At 52.7% G+C, this 16206-nt stretch overlaps 6 protein-coding genes across 6 annotated transcripts; 3 read left to right on the forward strand and 3 right to left on the reverse strand.

Moving 5' to 3' along the window:
- Positions 1 to 2713: 2713 nt before the first annotated feature.
- SODALDRAFT_326697 (CMP/dCMP deaminase) lies at positions 2714 to 4176 on the reverse strand. The gene has a single exon (XM_028610234.1). The coding sequence runs from the start codon at positions 3756 to 3758 to the stop codon at positions 3096 to 3098; it is 663 nt and encodes a 220-aa protein (XP_028470340.1). The 5' UTR covers positions 3759 to 4176; the 3' UTR covers positions 2714 to 3095.
- A 989-nt stretch (positions 4177 to 5165) lies between these two features.
- SODALDRAFT_303916 (hypothetical protein) lies at positions 5166 to 6329 on the forward strand (the record flags this gene model as incomplete). The annotated part of the gene is made up of 1 exon (XM_028608962.1): positions 5166 to 6329. The coding sequence occupies one exon, from the start codon at positions 5166 to 5168 to the stop codon at positions 6327 to 6329; it is 1164 nt and encodes a 387-aa protein (XP_028470341.1).
- Positions 6330 to 7019: 690 nt separating this feature from the next.
- On the forward strand, positions 7020 to 8699 carry SODALDRAFT_319191 (hypothetical protein; the record flags this gene model as incomplete). Its single annotated transcript, XM_028609437.1, has 4 exons — positions 7020 to 7095; positions 7156 to 7705; positions 7772 to 7847; positions 7920 to 8699. 4 exons carry the CDS (start codon positions 7020 to 7022, stop codon positions 8697 to 8699), a joined length of 1482 nt encoding a protein of 493 aa, XP_028470342.1.
- A 538-nt stretch (positions 8700 to 9237) lies between these two features.
- On the forward strand, positions 9238 to 11908 carry SODALDRAFT_336233 (C6 zinc finger domain-containing protein; the record flags this gene model as incomplete). Its single annotated transcript, XM_028612575.1, has 11 exons — positions 9238 to 9320; positions 9400 to 9445; positions 9514 to 9658; positions 9736 to 9943; positions 10000 to 10558; positions 10626 to 10664; positions 10720 to 10788; positions 10856 to 11115; positions 11194 to 11541; positions 11593 to 11801; positions 11862 to 11908. The coding sequence occupies 11 exons, from the start codon at positions 9238 to 9240 to the stop codon at positions 11906 to 11908; spliced, it is 2013 nt and encodes a 670-aa protein (XP_028470343.1).
- A 445-nt stretch (positions 11909 to 12353) lies between these two features.
- SODALDRAFT_374852 (hypothetical protein) lies at positions 12354 to 14168 on the reverse strand (the record flags this gene model as incomplete). The annotated part of the gene is made up of 2 exons (XM_028614706.1): positions 12354 to 14027; positions 14136 to 14168. 2 exons carry the CDS (start codon positions 14166 to 14168, stop codon positions 12789 to 12791), a joined length of 1272 nt encoding a protein of 423 aa, XP_028470344.1. The 3' UTR covers positions 12354 to 12788.
- A 180-nt stretch (positions 14169 to 14348) lies between these two features.
- Positions 14349 to 16076, reverse strand: SODALDRAFT_326699 (hypothetical protein). Its single transcript, XM_028610235.1, has 3 exons — positions 15593 to 16076; positions 15195 to 15465; positions 14349 to 15096 (listed from the first exon to the last, which is right to left on the reverse strand). Exons 1-3 carry the CDS (start codon positions 15693 to 15695, stop codon positions 14565 to 14567), a joined length of 906 nt encoding a protein of 301 aa, XP_028470345.1. The 5' UTR covers positions 15696 to 16076; the 3' UTR covers positions 14349 to 14564.
- Between the last annotated feature and the right edge of the window lie 130 nt (positions 16077 to 16206).

Consider the following 16206-nt stretch of genomic DNA (forward strand, 5'->3'; position numbering starts at 1 on the left):
TCCCCGATACCTAAGCGGTTGGGGTTCCATGTGATGTGACAGGAATCGTTGGATCATTATAATGAAACAATAAATCCCAGATGGGATGACTTGCAATCTTCATTGTGTATGTAGTTACGCGATGTTACATGCCCCCCAAAGGATCGGAGGAGAAGGGGTGAAGGAGTGGTGGGTTCAAGTCCTGATCGCGACGTGAAGTCCCGGGGGCTCACATAAACTTCCATTGGTCAGAGGCTCTAGCAGAAGATAGACAAATGATAGTCCTAGCTTTTTACTTCAACTTGCAGTGGATGGTGTGCGAGACAAACCTTCGAAAGCAAGATTGTCGAGGAACAGAATGTTTCACCGAGACTCACCGAACCCCACCTCTGTCGTACGGCGTACGGACACTTCGCTCAGGTTCACCCGAGTTGTCTGAGGGTACGGTACCTAGGCAATGGGCATAACTCCGTACTGCATATGTCAGGGGCGTGTGCATAAATGTCAAAAAAGGAAGAAAAAAGCAATAATAATCTCATCTTTGCTGCGTCTTACCGAGTCGCACAGAAAACGATAATTCTGAACGATCTGAGAACCAAAAATATTGGATTCTCGGACTCGTATCTCTTGCTATGACCAGAAACAAGGGAAAAGTAGACCGACACTAATTTATCGCTCGTCCCATTTTGGTCGTTACATCCATTGCCCCATTTGTCTCTTCCCGCCTTCCTATCAAAAACCGGGTTGAACATGGAAGACCGTACGTACAGTACCATGCAGTTGTATCCATATGCTTTTTCGGCCCTTGGTGATGACGGAAATGGGGGAATACAGTAGATACCTTAGGTAGTATTGAGAACAAAGGATAAATTCTAAAAAGGGGACCTGTACTCAGCCGAGTACGGTTACTGCATATGCATGTCTTGGCCATTGGTTCCGAAATGCCCAGCTTTTGGAACATTCTTGTTGTGGCTGGGAGTTTGCTTCTTTTCTGTTTTAGTGCGTCGCTGTTTTTGGACTCGAGGGAAAAGGGAAAGCAAGCCTGAAAGGGGTTGGGGGGGCGTAGGAAATCAGTCACCCATCCGATGTGACATTCAAGTCAAGATGCCGTACAGGGTTCATGGTAAAGACATTCGGGCGTGTTCTTACGCCTATATTCCTTCCATCCTGTCATTATGTATCTCGCATGATCTTCGACTACCGTAGGGTGTGGTAGTGGGAACCTGGGTGCGAAGGAATGACGGGATGGGGAGGTGATGGAAAGCCCCCGGCGCTTATTTCGGCCTCCTCAACGGCTTCCCGTTCCAATGGGTTGCACACCACCAGCCACAATCTAAGGCTCTACCCGACCAGCTTCCCGTCGACCACCTTTTTAGCAAGACATGGCTATGACAATCTCGGAATGTCTAGGACGGTTCCGTCGACGATACGGGGTGGAACAAAGATATCATCTATCTGTACACCCTCCATGATGAGGTACGAGCCCTATGATCTGTGAGTGTGTAATCAGTCTGAAAGATCTGACGGGCGCTTCAATGACCAATGGGCTGATAGGGTTCGACAGTTGACCGCATCCCTTACTCCTACGTGTGGACAAAGGATTTTTTTCTCTTTTTTCTTTTTTAATAAAAAAAAAGAAGAAGAAGAAGAACAAGAGGAAAGGACAGCTGAGTCGGTCACAGACATAATAGAGACGAGGAGACGAAATGGCACGCACGGGTACTCTGTATGGTTGGTATCCCAGTGCGGGCTATTCAAGTGTGTGGTAGGTAAAGTATTAAGGGTTTGGATAGCGGTGGCACATAGCTAAAGGTATACGCGATGCCGAGAAATCAAGAAAAAGCTACGAAAAAGCTACGATCTATATGATGATCAGAAGGGGTTGGTTAGGTTATTGGTAACGGCAAGTCATCGCGATGATGGAAACACAGGCGAAAAAAACCGAGAGTTGAAAATATTGGTACGACCAGCCATTAATGTCCTCATAGGTAGTAAAGCCAGGTATTGTATGGACTCCGCGGTTCGCACTCCCTCCGCGATAACGAAAGAGCCGACAGCCTCGCTCGGTCTTCAAAGTGCACTTCGAGGGTTAAACGCACAGATGTAGTTAGGATCCGAAGGGAATTTTGGGGGATTCATCCACCAACAACCGTCTGACGCATCCAGAAAGCCACTTAAGACCCGGGAGGCAAAGGTAGAAGAAACCGAAGCTCGATTTTATCCAGATGATTGGGAGGTTTGGAGAGAGAAGGGGTTTATGGATGACTTGTATCTGGATACCAAGGGAGGATTTGGGGGACCAGGGGCAGTGTCCGTGCAATGGAGGGGTAAGCATGCGGGAACGGGAACAGGACATATGTACCTAACTACCTTATGGCAGAATATTCCGTACATATATATACTTGGTTGAAAGAGGGAAGCGTGAAGTGTGGCCGGTGAATGCAGTGCGATGATTGAGATGCCACCATCACACCTTCAAAAGGTATGCATCCCACGGAAGGAAGAAGCGTCTCCTCCTTTCCAGGAATAGGTAGACAGATTGATGACGTGACGCTGATCGGATGAGGGGCTGACCTGTTTGCGGTTGCCGATTCGCGTCACAAGGCAGCTTAGTAGTTGTCAGACATCTACCTAAAGGTAGGTGGTAGTAGAACCCATAACAGCAGGGAATGCATCTGGAGTGGTGTGGTACTTGCTGAAAATAGACATCGTGAATCTTCAAAGCAGGTTGGCGTAGTTACATCTCTGCTCGGTCATTGTAGGATGGGAACCATAGGATAAAATGCGATATTATTTAGGGAGGGAATGGCGCAGGGACGAAGGCCAATGCTCGTTGCACACCTGCTGCTTTCGTGTTACCCCTAACTCTTCAGTCCCTTCGCCCGACATGCGATCCCGCGTGCGCATCCTGGCAGTGATCGTCACATCGCACGCAGATTCGCCGACGGAAAGGTACGCTAGATGGTAGTCTATCATCACAACTCCCGAGCCATCCAGGCCTACATACGCGGGCTGCTGTTTCCAGCTTGCATCCCACGCCTTCCCATGTACACACCCCCTCCCCAACCGCATCGTCAACACAGTGCGCTCCTCTTCCCGTAGAGAAAATTTGGGGCCTACTTCCACACACTAGAGCTTTCGACGCCCTTGGCCTTGCCTTCCTGATATACTTCGCTTAAACCATCGTAGAGTCCCTTGACTCTCTCTACCTCGGCCCGCCAGCGCTCGCGCGCCACGGGGTCCTGCACGGCCTCCACCAGCTCACCGAGGCTGCGGGCCTGGAAGAACTTGTTGTCGCGGTTATACAATGCGCGGCGCTCGAGAGCGTCGTCAGCCTCGCCCTCGGCGCGGACTCGGAAAACGGACTCGAGGATGTCGATGTCGTACGGGATCGCGAAGCGGTCGCGGCTGTCCTCGTATGTGAAGAGGAAGTACACCTCCCGGAAACCCGACCACGCGATGCCGCTCAGGCAGAGACTGCAGGGCTCGTGGGTGGCGAAGAAGACGCAGTCCCCTCGGGGGTCCGGCCGGTTGGTGGGGTCCGGGAAGAAGGAGGTGTAGAATTTTTGGATGCAGTTGATCTCGCCGTGGAGGAGGGGCGATGCGCGTTCGTCGTTCGTCGCTACCGTGTACGGTTTGAGGGACGCCGAGGAGAGGATGGCTGCGCCGAAGACCTTGCTTCCCGAGCTGACGCCGGCGTGGGTAAGGGGGATAATGTCGGATTCGGTGGTGCCGAGGAGGGCACCGAGCAGGTCTTCGGGAGGGTGAGAGGGGGCCATTGCGATTATTCGGTCGTTCATCAACAAGGCGGTCGGTTTCCTTCTGGACGATTGGTCGTCAGGTATCACGTCGTTCGATTCGATTGTTTCTTCGCGTGGCAGGATTAAGATTCGGGCAATGAAGATAGGACCCTCGGATCTAGCATGTTACGTCGACAATCCCTGGGGACCATCGCCGCTATCGCTGCCATCGCTGGTATCGGAGCTGTCCGCGTCTTCGATAAAGCGCCGTTGCCCGCCGGTTGCGGAGACTTCCGACGTGGATCGATTGCGTTGTTAGTCGCAATCGCTGGGAAACGGACGATAGTGAGATACGACTAATCGGGTCGAGTGCTTGTGTTTTGAGTGATTAGTCGTACCTCACTATCGACCGTTTGACCAGTTGCGAAAGAGAGAAAGAGGAAGAAATACCAGCGAGGAAGACAACGAGGGAAGATTGGGTTGCTCGATGCTCGAAACGACAGCTCGGACCCACGTCAAAAACTTGATGACTAACCTACCATAATTCGGCTCGGGGTCATCGTTGCAAAAACTCCCGTGGTAGCACTAGTTTACTGGTGACCGACTACCTTATTATTAGGCCCCGTTCGACAATTTCATAAACTTGGTGAAATCTCACCACGATTTTTGTGAAAGTGATAACGCTACTAAGGCGCTATTTTAACGCCGTCGCTTAGCCTCGATATATCTGTTTATGCAGAAATAAGGGAGCTATATCGGAGAACTATTAAGCCGATTCCGTAATGCAGGATTAAGTCTTTCGTATGTAAAAGACACTACTTTTTGCTAGTGTAGAATATCGTGAATACTACTACGTATATCGATATAGCGGCCCTGGGTTCTATTAGTATAGAGGATATTATAGAAGGGTTACTTAGTGATATACTTAATAGTTCCGTTATCTTAAGTAGCGATAGTATCGTTGTTAGCCTTACTACCTATACCTAGGGCCTTATTACTACGTAATTACGGCGCGGGTAATTATAGACCCTATCTTAGTAAAAAAAACACTAAGTTATTAGCGTGTTTTTGCTTTACTAAGCCCTCCTATATAAAAATCCTACTAACATAGTAAAATCTACAAGCTAATAGGCCCCTGCTTAGCGTGGTACCTGGATAATAGGGGGATAATAGAGGAATGCATAAAAAATGCAGTTACACTAAAATAATTATACAAAAGGGGTTCTTATGCTATCGGTGGGTCATGAGTTATGCATTTTTTCGCCAACTTAGTGGGATTTACCAAGTTAGTGAGATTGTCGAACGGGGCCTTAGTAAGCGACTGAGATATTTCGTATTTCCACTGCCTAATTGTGGATTCCATCGCCTGCGATCCGGTTAGACCCCCTCTCAATCGACAGTGGTCGCGTCCGATGGATTATATCGATCCCTGACTATGGTACCGAAATGCATTACATCCGCTTCCTTCGCCCACCCTCGCTCTCGCACACCCGGGGCGATGTGTCAGCCGTGAGCATATCCTTCACCATAACTACCGATCTAGGTGATTCATTCCTCAGTCCTGAGGACCCCATCAAGCTCAAAGCTGGCATATATGAGGCGGCAGCCGACGCGGGCGGCCGGAAACCAGGCCCCGCCGACATCAAGGCTTCCCGAATCCTTGAATGGCACCCGGGTACCAGAGTCCTCAAGTCAGACCTCAATCTTCCCAAGACATCCGTCTCTCTTCGCGTGTTTGTCTTCCCAACCGCTCAGTCATGGGCCGGTAGCACTTGGGACGTTGTCAACTCCCTGAACCATGCCGATTCTGGCAGAATCATGCCCGCATGGGCCGACGTCCATAGCCCGGGAACGGATTCTCCACACGTCTCTGTCCGCCGTCTTCGCATCGGCAGAGAGGACTCGTTGATGTGTCTTGACCTTGAGGAGGACATCGGAGAGAGTATTGCCCGCCATATCTGGGACGCAGGTTTGGTCGCAGCCTCGCTTCTCCTCCACAACGAAGCCCCCCCCGTGAAAGATCCATGCCTGCCCAGGTTGCGGCAGCGCCTCGCCTCTGGCCAGCCGCTGAACGTCCTCGAACTCGGATGTGGAGTCGGCATTCTCGGCCTCGCCATGGCATCTTCCCTATCCAAATCTGCACGGCCGCGGTCCCTCGTCCTCCTGACCGACCTACCTGATGCGCAGGAAAGGGCATTGGCCAATATCTCTCGCAGATTTCTGCCGTCGTCCCCGGGAACTACCTGTCCGACGGAATTCGAGAGTCTAGATTGGGAAGAGGGACGGCAGGGCACATTTGGTCCCCGAGTCCGCTCTCGCCCCTGGCCACTTATCGTGTTGAGCGATTGCACCTACAACGTCGACATGCTGCCGGCTCTCGTGGGGACGCTCTCTGCACTGCATCAAGCCAACACGACATGGCGGGACGTCCTGGGCAGTTCGTCAACGACGTGGGTTCTTCTGGCGACGAAGCCGCGTCATTCTTCGGAGGAGGTCTTGCACGGCCTCATGGCGAGCCAGGGCTGGTCCGTTATTGAGAAAGAGGCCTTGCCGCTTCCTGTCATTGGCCAAGACATGGTGTCTGTCGAACTCTATGTTTTGGAACGGTGATCAGGCAGGTCCAACACACCAATGGTTGTCCATCTCGATTCCTGTAGGCTGGTGCACGCATGCGGGCTCATGCATCTCTGCAATCTTCGGTGTCAGAACTACGTCGGGTTGGTCTGAAGGATGATTGGGGTATTATGGCACGGATTGGCCAAGTTTCCATCCTCATCTTTCCCGACCAGATATGCAGGCTGACCTCAAACTGCACATCTCACGATTCGTCCTTTATCCTAAGCTACTCGCCAGCTGCTTGAATTATCGCCGGCATCGCCATTATCGCTGCGGGCATTATCAGATCTGGTAGGTAAGTAGTGCAGGGGAAGAAAGAGCTCAATGCGTGTTCTTCAAGCTCCCTCACTCTCCAACCTATTACACATAGGTGATTGTGCCATGGACGTAACACAGCGTCTGCCTCTCGATGCCATTCATCAGCACGCTGCATGTGGTCGGCCTCCGGCATATGTACCCCACTTGCGAACCAGGATCACACGGAATTTGCGATTCGCCATCCTTTGGTTGCCTACCTACGCATACCACCATTTCGCAAACGGGGCATTGAATGTTCAAGAGAGATAAGAAGGGCAAGATCCCCCTTCCATGGCAGCGCTCCGCTTCTGCAGACAAGGCCTTTGAAAGATCGCGACTCGAGGGACACACGACGTTCGACAGACAGATACCTACTTGTCACACATCATGCCTAGAGTTTCCAATCATGCTATATCCGAGGCACAGGAGGCCAAAATCAGGGAACTGGGACAGAAACTGGACAGTGCACGGAGATACAACGCCACTCTTATGACGAATTTTTGACTGAGATTCGCCCATCGAGTAGCAGTCGACAGTGATACCGAGCCACTATATACGCTTTTTGGCAAGCTCCAAAAGCACTTGGAGACATTTGAGAAGGAACACAGCGAACTTTTGAAGGGTTTTAAGGACAAGGAAAAGGACCTGCACAGCGTAAGACAAGAGATTGCCGAGCTCCAAAATCGGTTAAGGGTGTTTGAAAAGTTCAACACCGAGCTTCACAAGAGTTTTAACGAGAAGGAGGGGGAGCTGCGCAGGGTAGGACAAGAAAAAGTCGAGCTCCAAAGTCGCTTAGGGCGGGTTGAAAAGACCAACAACGAGCTCCAGAAGAGTCTTTTCGAGAAGGAGAGGGAGCTGCACAGGGTAGGACAAGAAGAAGTCCAGCTCCAAAGCCGCTTAGGGGGGTTTGAAAAGACCAACAACGAGCTCCAGAAGAGTCTTACGGAGGCTAGGAAAGTGTCTGAGCTGAACCATGCGAAGCTCGATGTGTCGCAGTCCGCGCTCAAAAGATTGCAGAATGACGTGGGTGAGGGACGGCTGCAGGCTTTCAATGATGACGATAGGGAAGAACTGTGAGTTTGGTGGAAACACTCTCGACTCTCGAGACACCTGGAAAGATACTGACCAGTGACTACTAGACGGAATGATTTCGAGGCGTTGTCCAAGGATTGTGAAGACGTGGTCTCTCTGTTTCTCCCTCGCACAGGCAAGGTGGTAAGTTCAGTCCAACTAAATCTGTCTCCGGGTTGCTAGCCTTGTCCTAACAAACATAACATCTCTGTCCAGTTGTACGATCCTCGCGACTTTTTGACGCACCCAGTTACCGAGAAGATCCCCTTGCCTCCCATTCAGAACGGGAATATCCAACTGGATTCAAGTACATATCCGAGTACCACACATTTGTACCGCGCTGCTGTCCGAGTTCGCCTCGTGGACGCTCTGATCAAATTCGTCTTCTGCTCGTTTTACATCCCCGAAAGCGTCAAGCAGTCTGCTGAGAATGTGCTCAGCCACCTCTCTGGACGAGGCGGACGATCCATGGTCATATTCCGATGTCTGATTCTCGGATTGACTGGCACTGATAGTTCCGTCCGGGATTCTGTGGTGGAGCGGGCTTTGGACAGCATCTATGGATGGTTGTTACCTCTGGTAGCGCCAACACACATTGCCGACTTGAAGGACAGGGTCCGGGTGTTATTCCAGAGGGCATTTGAGATCTGGTGCCGTGCACAGATATCCAAAGACCACATATCGACCGAGTCCCTATCTTCGGAGCCCAATTTTTACGGCGAGAATCCGCCTCGGGAATGGGACGAGCTTGGCAGAAACACACAGAGCCGAACCGGTTTGACTCGGAAGCCCTCACCAACTGCAGGCCCTATTATTGCTACGCTTTTTCCACGGATAGTCGATGACGCCGGTGCAATTTTCCACCCAGGAATTGGCCTTTGGTACGATCAAGCTGTGGGTCACACGGCAAGCAATGAGATCAACGTCGCCTCTGCGTCCCAACGGTTCCAGCAGTATTACTGCTCTGGGTTCCGAATTTCACCCGCGAAGACATAGGGTCTTTTTTATCGGAACTGGAATGTGAGATGGTTGGCGACGAAGCGCGTATCCGAGTCTGTGGAACTTCTTAGTACCTAATGAATACAGGACGGAGCGCGAGATCATGTGATGTAACATGTGACTGGTTTCTTTTTTTGGTCGTCCGAATTAGTAGATGGTAGATGATGAGTAATCCACACACCATGCCCTGTCGGGACCTGCGTCGTATCATCTGCTACTTCTTCTCTGAACTCACCAACAGCAAGGCCATGTCCCTCTCTTATGCAGCAGTGTCCGTCGCTTACCTACTTGATTCTTGAACATTTCCTTGGCATCTCTCGAAACTCACTTCGACGCCTCGCATTTTCACTACAAGCTTTCCCGGAGACGAGTGAAGCTCGCGTGACTTCTAGGCCGCTGCGTTGCTACTCACTCACATCCCTTGGCCCGTTGCGAGTCGCGACGACCCACGACACAAGCGCGGCGTCGGAAGGCCTAGACACAACGCACCCCGGTAGTATCAGCACGAAATAGAATGACGAATCCCATAACGGAGATGGCGGCGCAGTCGGCTGCTGCACCAGGCGTAAGGAGGAAGAAGTTCGCAACCCCGCCTGTGAAGAATGCGTGCCTCGCATGGTATGTTTTGTCTTTTCAAACCGCAAGACCGAGCCTCTGGTGCTCACGTTTTTTTTTACCAGTTAATAACATACTATAGTCGAGCATCTCGTACTCGCTGCGATGGTGGTCAGCCATGTGCCAATGTATGAGCAAGTCGGTCGTCTCCTCAAGGCTAGAGTTGTTCATACCGACTGACACAGACCTTGGGTAGTGTCGTATCAGGAACCGGCAGTGTCTGTACAAGCCCAGCAGGAGAGGAGGTGCCCGAGTACGGAACAAAGCAAAAGCAGGAGATACGGCACAGCAACAACCGAGCATCTCTCCGACTTCTGCGGACGAGGAAGTGCACCAGCATCGTGGGCTCCACCTCCCAGTCAAACGGCTTCGGTCGGTCCATCAGCATCCGGCTAACATTTTTTTTTCTTCACCGCAGCCATTTCTCTGCAGGACTACGTCGACCCTGGGGCAGGTCTGAAGCAGCTCCAGGATATCTTCCCAGACAGCGACTTCATCTTCGACGACTTGTTCATGCCGGGCGTTTCAAGTACAATTGCCAATGGCGACGGTTTTCCCCACGCTTCTCTCGGGTTCGATAATCTTCCAATTTCCACAGTGAGAACATACAAGAGCGACCATGCGATGTAAGTCTCACTTTGGTTTGGGTGCCGGCCAAGTTCTCGTGCTCACTTTACCCAAGACTCGATGCCTACTACGTCTTTATCCACCCCTACTTCCCCATTCTGCCACCTCCGACAAGCATACCCACGGACCAAGCAGTCCCGAAGCTCCAGACAGACACAGACCGCTTCGAGCACAGCTTTGCTCTTTCAAGACCCATCAGTCTGGCCATATCAGCCATACTGGCTCTCATCCCGTGTGCCAACGACCCGAACCCTGCAGCTCGAGAAAGCCTACTCTTTCGGCGAAAGTATGCTCAGTATCTTGCGCAGTGTACCATCGAGGCCATTGAGGACGAAAATGAGATCCTCGAGTCCTCCGTTGCGCCTCACGAAGCCCTAAACAGGTTACCAAGCGAGAAGGTCCGCGACCCATTTCACTCGGCTGTTCCGGCTGAGCTGGAGAGCATTGTCGCCTTGGACATACTCAGCATATACGAGTATGCTCAGCGCGGTAATATCAGAAAGATGCAGGCTAGGGCGGGCCAAGCCCTCCTATCAGCTATGGAGTTGTCTCTGCATTGCTCTACTGAAGAAGATGAGTACACAGAAGCCAGAAGCAGAGTTTGGTGGATGACAGTTGGTCTTGCCTTGCCCCCCTAGAGGTGTCATGAATCGCGGACTTTGGAACTGACGGGCCTTAAAGTACATCTGTGCCAGTCAAAGCGCCATCGTCGCCAGCGTTGTGAGTCTTGTTTTACACTCGGGTGAAATGACGTCTTGCGCTTACGCTGCCGTAGGAACCAAGTTTCGTCGCCCTCGCACCGAGCTTCACCGCCAAATACCCGACATTAGCATCCGATCCAGAGGTATTTTGATGCCCAACTCCTACGGAGTTCAGGCCGCTCCCAGTACACCACTGCTAACGGGTAATAGGGATTCGGGATCCTCATTCAAGCCCAGCAAGCCATCCTCAAGGCGACTCAATTTGTCCGATGCCTCAAGAAGACTCTCGCCGATCAGGGCGACATGAATCACATCTACGAACGAATGCATGAGCTGGAACTTTCCCTGGAGCCGCTGACCAACAGGGCCGATAGCTGGATACTACCCTCTTCTATCGGATCACCTGTTGACCCGACAGAAGAGGTGGTTTCACGTGCCATTCGGTGTATCGCTCGAATCAAGCTGAACAGGTAGCTGCTTTGACCGTGCCGCATCTAGTTCGTTGACCGCGGCATATTCACAGCGGAATCACTGACGTCCATTTATAGTGCCAGAATCAAATGCCACCGATATTGCGCCTTCTCCGACGCCCCGGTGTTCAGCGGGAAGCACTGCGACCTCGAAGGCAAATCGGATGGAGCCGGTGGTGCTCCTGAGCTGCAACATTGGCCGTCATGTGCGTGCAGCGCCTTGTCTGCGCAAGCCATGTGTACGTCTTCCGATGCGAATTCTGCATCACCGCACTCGCACCTATCACCGCATTCCGATGTTCTACCCGGAACCGGCATTGGTTTTCCTTTCACGAGCCATCAATCTGCGCAGATCTGTCTCAGAGCGGCCCTCAACATTGCCCAATCGTTTGATGATATCCCGTATCCCAACCCTTCCGGTCAGCTGTGTCTTGCTCCTTGATTGCTGGGTCCGACGTCGGACATTGTGGCGTCGAGGACCATGCCGTCTTTCGCCTGCTGCGCAATGCAATCTGCTTACGCACTACTCATGGTGCACGAGAAGACGAAGACAATGTATCCGCAGAGTGGAATGGGCGGGCCCATGGTGCAGAGCCTGCTAGCACGGCTTCAGAGCGGACTGACGTCCGTTTCTGCCGCGTTGGAGAACTACGCTATGGCTTTTGAGGCGCTGGGGGGGATGCGAGGTGAGCCTCGCCAGACTCGCCTTTGAAACGGGCCGTATCTGTGACTGACAAGAATGACAGACCAAATCCGCGGGGCAATTTCGCCGACAATGGTATTTGCGACCTGATCTCCTTCGGTCTGAAAAACCAAATCGAACGGACATAGTCTCCCGCCTGCGATCCCATTCTACACACCACAAGCATGCGTCCCAACGATGGAGTTAACGGGCCGATGACCACAACTCAATCCTACTATTCACAGCCGCAGCAACTGGATAACAAGGATGGCTTTGCAAGCTGAGGAAGGCCCTCGCGACGTCCCCACCCACCCGAATATCCCGAATACAGATTCCACCATTCTCGAAGACAGCGCAAAGACACCGGGAACGTCCCAGCAGAATCGCCTGGAAATATCTGCTCCAACCAGGACCGCCGATCGTCCCAGGAAAGGTCGCCATGGATCACGTCAACAGCTTGCGTGCAGCATGCAGTGACACTCTAGGAGACGATTTCTGTGTGGCCTCGGTGGAGGATCAAGTCCATGGCGCATCGTCAGGCTGCATCACGAGGTCTCTGAATGCTACCAGACTATAAGGGCTTGGGAAGAGATTTTGCGGGAGATGTGCAACCAGAATGGCACAAGTATAAGAAAGGGGTGAAAGGTAAGTGGAAATGGGTGAGGAGCAATTGCGCTACGGTCAGCCTTTATACTAATAACCAAGACTCAGAGCAGGCTAGGGGAATACGTGATCCCGCGGTGGACTGTACGCTTGCTACCGGTCCCTTTATACCGTACCGCATCATTAAACGCGAACTTAGTCCTAGTTCGTCTCATAAGCCTAGATTGCAATGATGAGTGTTTCCTTTCAGTCCCTTGAGGCCCGCGGCTCTTGATATCAGATTCGGTGATTTTAATCAATGTTGAGATGTGCAGCTTCTCTCGCAAGGCTTACGGGTTGACACACTGACACAGACATACAGATATACCGACAACCCATGTTGATCGTATCAAGACACTGGTACTCTGGTGTTACTCCTCCTCCCGGCCCATCGGTTCCAAAACAGTTCCACATCGTCCGACGCGTCGCGTTGCACCCGGCCAGACGCCCACACGTTCCCCAAACGGTCGACAGCGTCGAGCCACGCAGTCATGGAGGCTTCCCTCTCGGGATCGCCGGGGAAGTGGGCGAGGAAATCGCCGCGACGGGCATGGTAGTCCCGCAGCTTCAGCGCCTGCTGGGCCTCCCCGTCGCCGGCGTAGCCGCGGGCGGAGGACGGGCCGCTGGGGTCGGCGTAGGCGTTGAACCAGGTCTGGGGCACCTCGAGGGCGCGGGCGCGGAAGCGCGGGTCCTCGGCGATGAGGATCTCCATGGCGGTCTGGTCGAGGTAGTCGAGATCGACGGTGGGGCGGAGGAAGCGGAAGCCCAGGACGGCGGTGAAGAGGTTGACGGACCAGGTGCTCACGCGGAGGAGGAAGACGCCGTTGTTGAGGCCCAGCATGTCGTTTGTGTATAGCAGGTGGGGGAGGCCGTCGTTTTCCGCTTCGGCGTCGTCGTCGTCGTCATGTAGCTCTGGAGGGAGAAAAGTGGAAATGGGCCGGCAGTGGTCAAGGATGATGGTGTCGGCGTCGGCCCAGAGGATCCAGTCCAGCCTTTCGGGTTTGGGTTTCGCCATTTCGGAGAGGAGGACGGAGAGGACCAGGGCGGGTTTGTTCCAGTAGATCTCCAGCCGATTGGCGAGGGTATCGGGTGCGCCTTTGGGGGCCTGGATGGTCGGGGCGCAGAGGAGGTGGAGGTTGGTCTCGTGGACGAGGGCGTGGACGAGGTGCGTCTGGATGGCTTTTTGGTAGTAGGCTTTCGGGTCGCCCCATTGGGTTGTCAGTGTTGCCACGCGGGGGCGGGGTCCTCGATCGGTGGTAGCGTCGCTGGCAGGAAGGAGAGCAGAAAAGGGAGAAGAGGCGCGGCAGGATTCGCGGATGGAGGAGGCCTTGTTTAGCAGGGCGGAGCGGGATGCCGAGGGGGGAAGGCACGGTCCTTGGCCGTGGAAGTGGAGGTTGTGGAGGGAAACGGGGGAGTCTGATGCGACAGTTGATCGGGATGCGCCATGACTATGGGTTGAAGCTCGATTGAAGGGCCAGCGGATGTGGGTTAGGATGAAAAGCAAAATAAGGACGGCAAGGAGCTTGCAGGCGACGTGTCGGATGAGCGAAGGTCGTGGCATGGCGACAGCCGACAGGGGGATTTGATTCTGGATAAGTGGTCGGGTGTCATGTTGGTTGGTAAGAGAAGAAGAGTCTGTTGTTATATGAAAAGATGAACAATTGGAAGGATCTTAGTTCCCAGTGTGGTTCTTGACTGGCGGATGATGTTCTAACAGGAGCCTTGGCATTCTGCATTTGGTTGTGAATAAGGGGTCGGTGAGTCGTGAGATCCACCGGTCAGCTTTCTTCACCGAACGGCTGTCGCCAGCTGTATTACCTTTCAGGTTCGTTCATGCTTCTCTCCACCTTGGAGTGAAGTCCAAGAACAAGTCATATGAGGATGTATTCCTTCGGGGATTTTTTTGTAAGGGAGATTAATCCAAGGAGGAGGGACTGGTGGACATAATAAGGGATTCAAGTTCCAGATGAAATTACAAACTCCAAGCCCAGAAACAAGAGAAAAGTAGCTTTGATCAAAATACCCCTGAATCCTGAATCCTGAAGACAAGCGATATGCGGCGATGTCCAACTCATACCCAAAGAAAATCACAACAAAGGGCGGTTGAACTTGATTATTTCACACTTTATGATGCAGCCTCCGCTTGCTCCGTGCGAGATACTTCGACCCTGGGTGTCTCCTCAGCCTTCAACGTCATGCCCCCGACCCCCTTGGCCAACCCACTAAAGGGACAGACGCCACCCGATGTCGACGACGGCCTTGGTAACCTGGAAGGAGAAGTGGGCGGGCTACCGCTACCACGATGCCCTGCCTCCCCTGTCTCGTTTGACTTTTTCCGATCTGGCGTCGTCATCTCATCGAGCTCTTCAAGGATCTTTTTGCCGTGGAGATACCCTTCCTCCTCGACGACCACCTCCTCAACACCGGCCGTAACGAACTCGGCCCCGTCCTGAACGTGCCATTTTGCCATGAGGTCGTTTTGGATCCATATGACTTTGCCGAGGGCCTTGACGAGGGCGATCTTGCGCTGGAGCTGCAGTCGCGGGTGTGCTAGGATGGCTTCGGTCATGATGTCTTGGATGAAGCCTAAACATATGCCCAGGTGGACGTATTCAATGTGGAGGGGATGTGCTCTTCCTAGGCCAACATGCATCATACTGTTCGGGAGCTCGTTGTCAACTTGGAAAACGAAAGCAGAATATTGAGAGGGGTGGAGGATAAGACGAAGGGAGCACAGGATGTTGGATGTACGCACCCTACTTTGTCGAGGTATTCCCAAAACTCCATGCGGCTGGGGTCCGAGCAGAGTTTGTTAAGATAGGCGCGAAGGAACTTCTTGCGGTGGAGGATCTGTGGGCTGTCTTCGTCGGGTTGTTCGTCCATGGGACCTTCGAAGCTCGTGGATCGCGTCGTGAAGGCGCGGGCTGTGATGTCGTATTGGAGAAGTTTTTTGTATACAATGTTGACCACAGCGGGGATGAGTGCTCTGACATATTTGGCGCCGGTTATGAGGGCTTCAATGTCTCCTGCAGACCAGGTTTATTAGTTGAGAGATGTAAGATGGTCAAGGATCATGGGGCGTCCCGGAACGATGGAAAAAAGGGGGGGGAAGGGGAAGGGGGCCCTTTCAAGTAGAGAACAAGAACCACGTACTGCTGCTGAAATCTATAAAAGAATGGAGATACCGAATGCGGGCTTCGAGATCTGTGTAGAGATCTTCCCGACTAATGTGCGTTATATGGCGATGGTTCTTCATTTCAGCCCTTGGTGTCCACGATTCCAGTGTGGTCTGCTATTACTGTATTGCCTAGTGGAGGAATTCCGACGATGGAGATTCTGTCTAGGTAAGTTTCGAGAAATTTTTTCAAAGAAAACCTAGAGAAAGGGAAGTCGACAATTCGAGCGTTCGATGGTTTGCCTTGCAGTACGTCGAAGAACAGGGTGTTACGGGGGGAGGACGGTCAGGAGTCCAGGACGGAGCTTCGAGGTGGACTGGTGGAGGAGTATTTGAGGTTCTAACTTCTGATCCTCCCCCTCGTCCGACGACGTCATATGAACTTGGGAAATCAACCATCAAGCCATTGGAGTTAAGGTGAGCTGATGCTGAAGCTCAATCGCGTCGCGCTGTGCTGTGACTGAAGACTGAAGCAACGTTCGATGATGGCCTGATGGTGGGGCCAGGGCCCGGGTGCGGGTGCCAGGGTCAAGCTTCCAGCGTTGCGGTCCCGGCGACACCCGATCCGATCAGGAGGACAATGGATAAGCTG

This window comes from Sodiomyces alkalinus (genome assembly GCF_003711515.1).
Source record: "Sodiomyces alkalinus F11 unplaced genomic scaffold SODALscaffold_1, whole genome shotgun sequence".
Lineage (NCBI taxonomy): Eukaryota > Fungi > Ascomycota > Sordariomycetes > Glomerellales > Plectosphaerellaceae > Sodiomyces > Sodiomyces alkalinus.

Excerpts from the sequence above, each read along its gene's own strand:
- SODALDRAFT_326697 (XM_028610234.1), bottom strand. The coding sequence starts at position 3,758 with ATGGCCCCCTCTCACCCTCCCGAAGACCTGCTCGGTGCCCTCCTCGGC.
- SODALDRAFT_326699 (XM_028610235.1), bottom strand. The coding sequence starts at position 15,695 with ATGAAGAACCATCGCCATATAACGCACATTAGTCGGGAAGATCTCTAC. Across the intron at positions 15,466-15,592 it reads TTTTATAGATTTCAGCAGCA|GAGACATTGAAGCCCTCATA; the intron begins GTACGTGGTTCT and ends CCTGGTCTGCAG. Across the intron at positions 15,097-15,194 it reads GAATACCTCGACAAAGTAGG|TATGATGCATGTTGGCCTAG; the intron begins GTGCGTACATCC and ends GCTCCCGAACAG.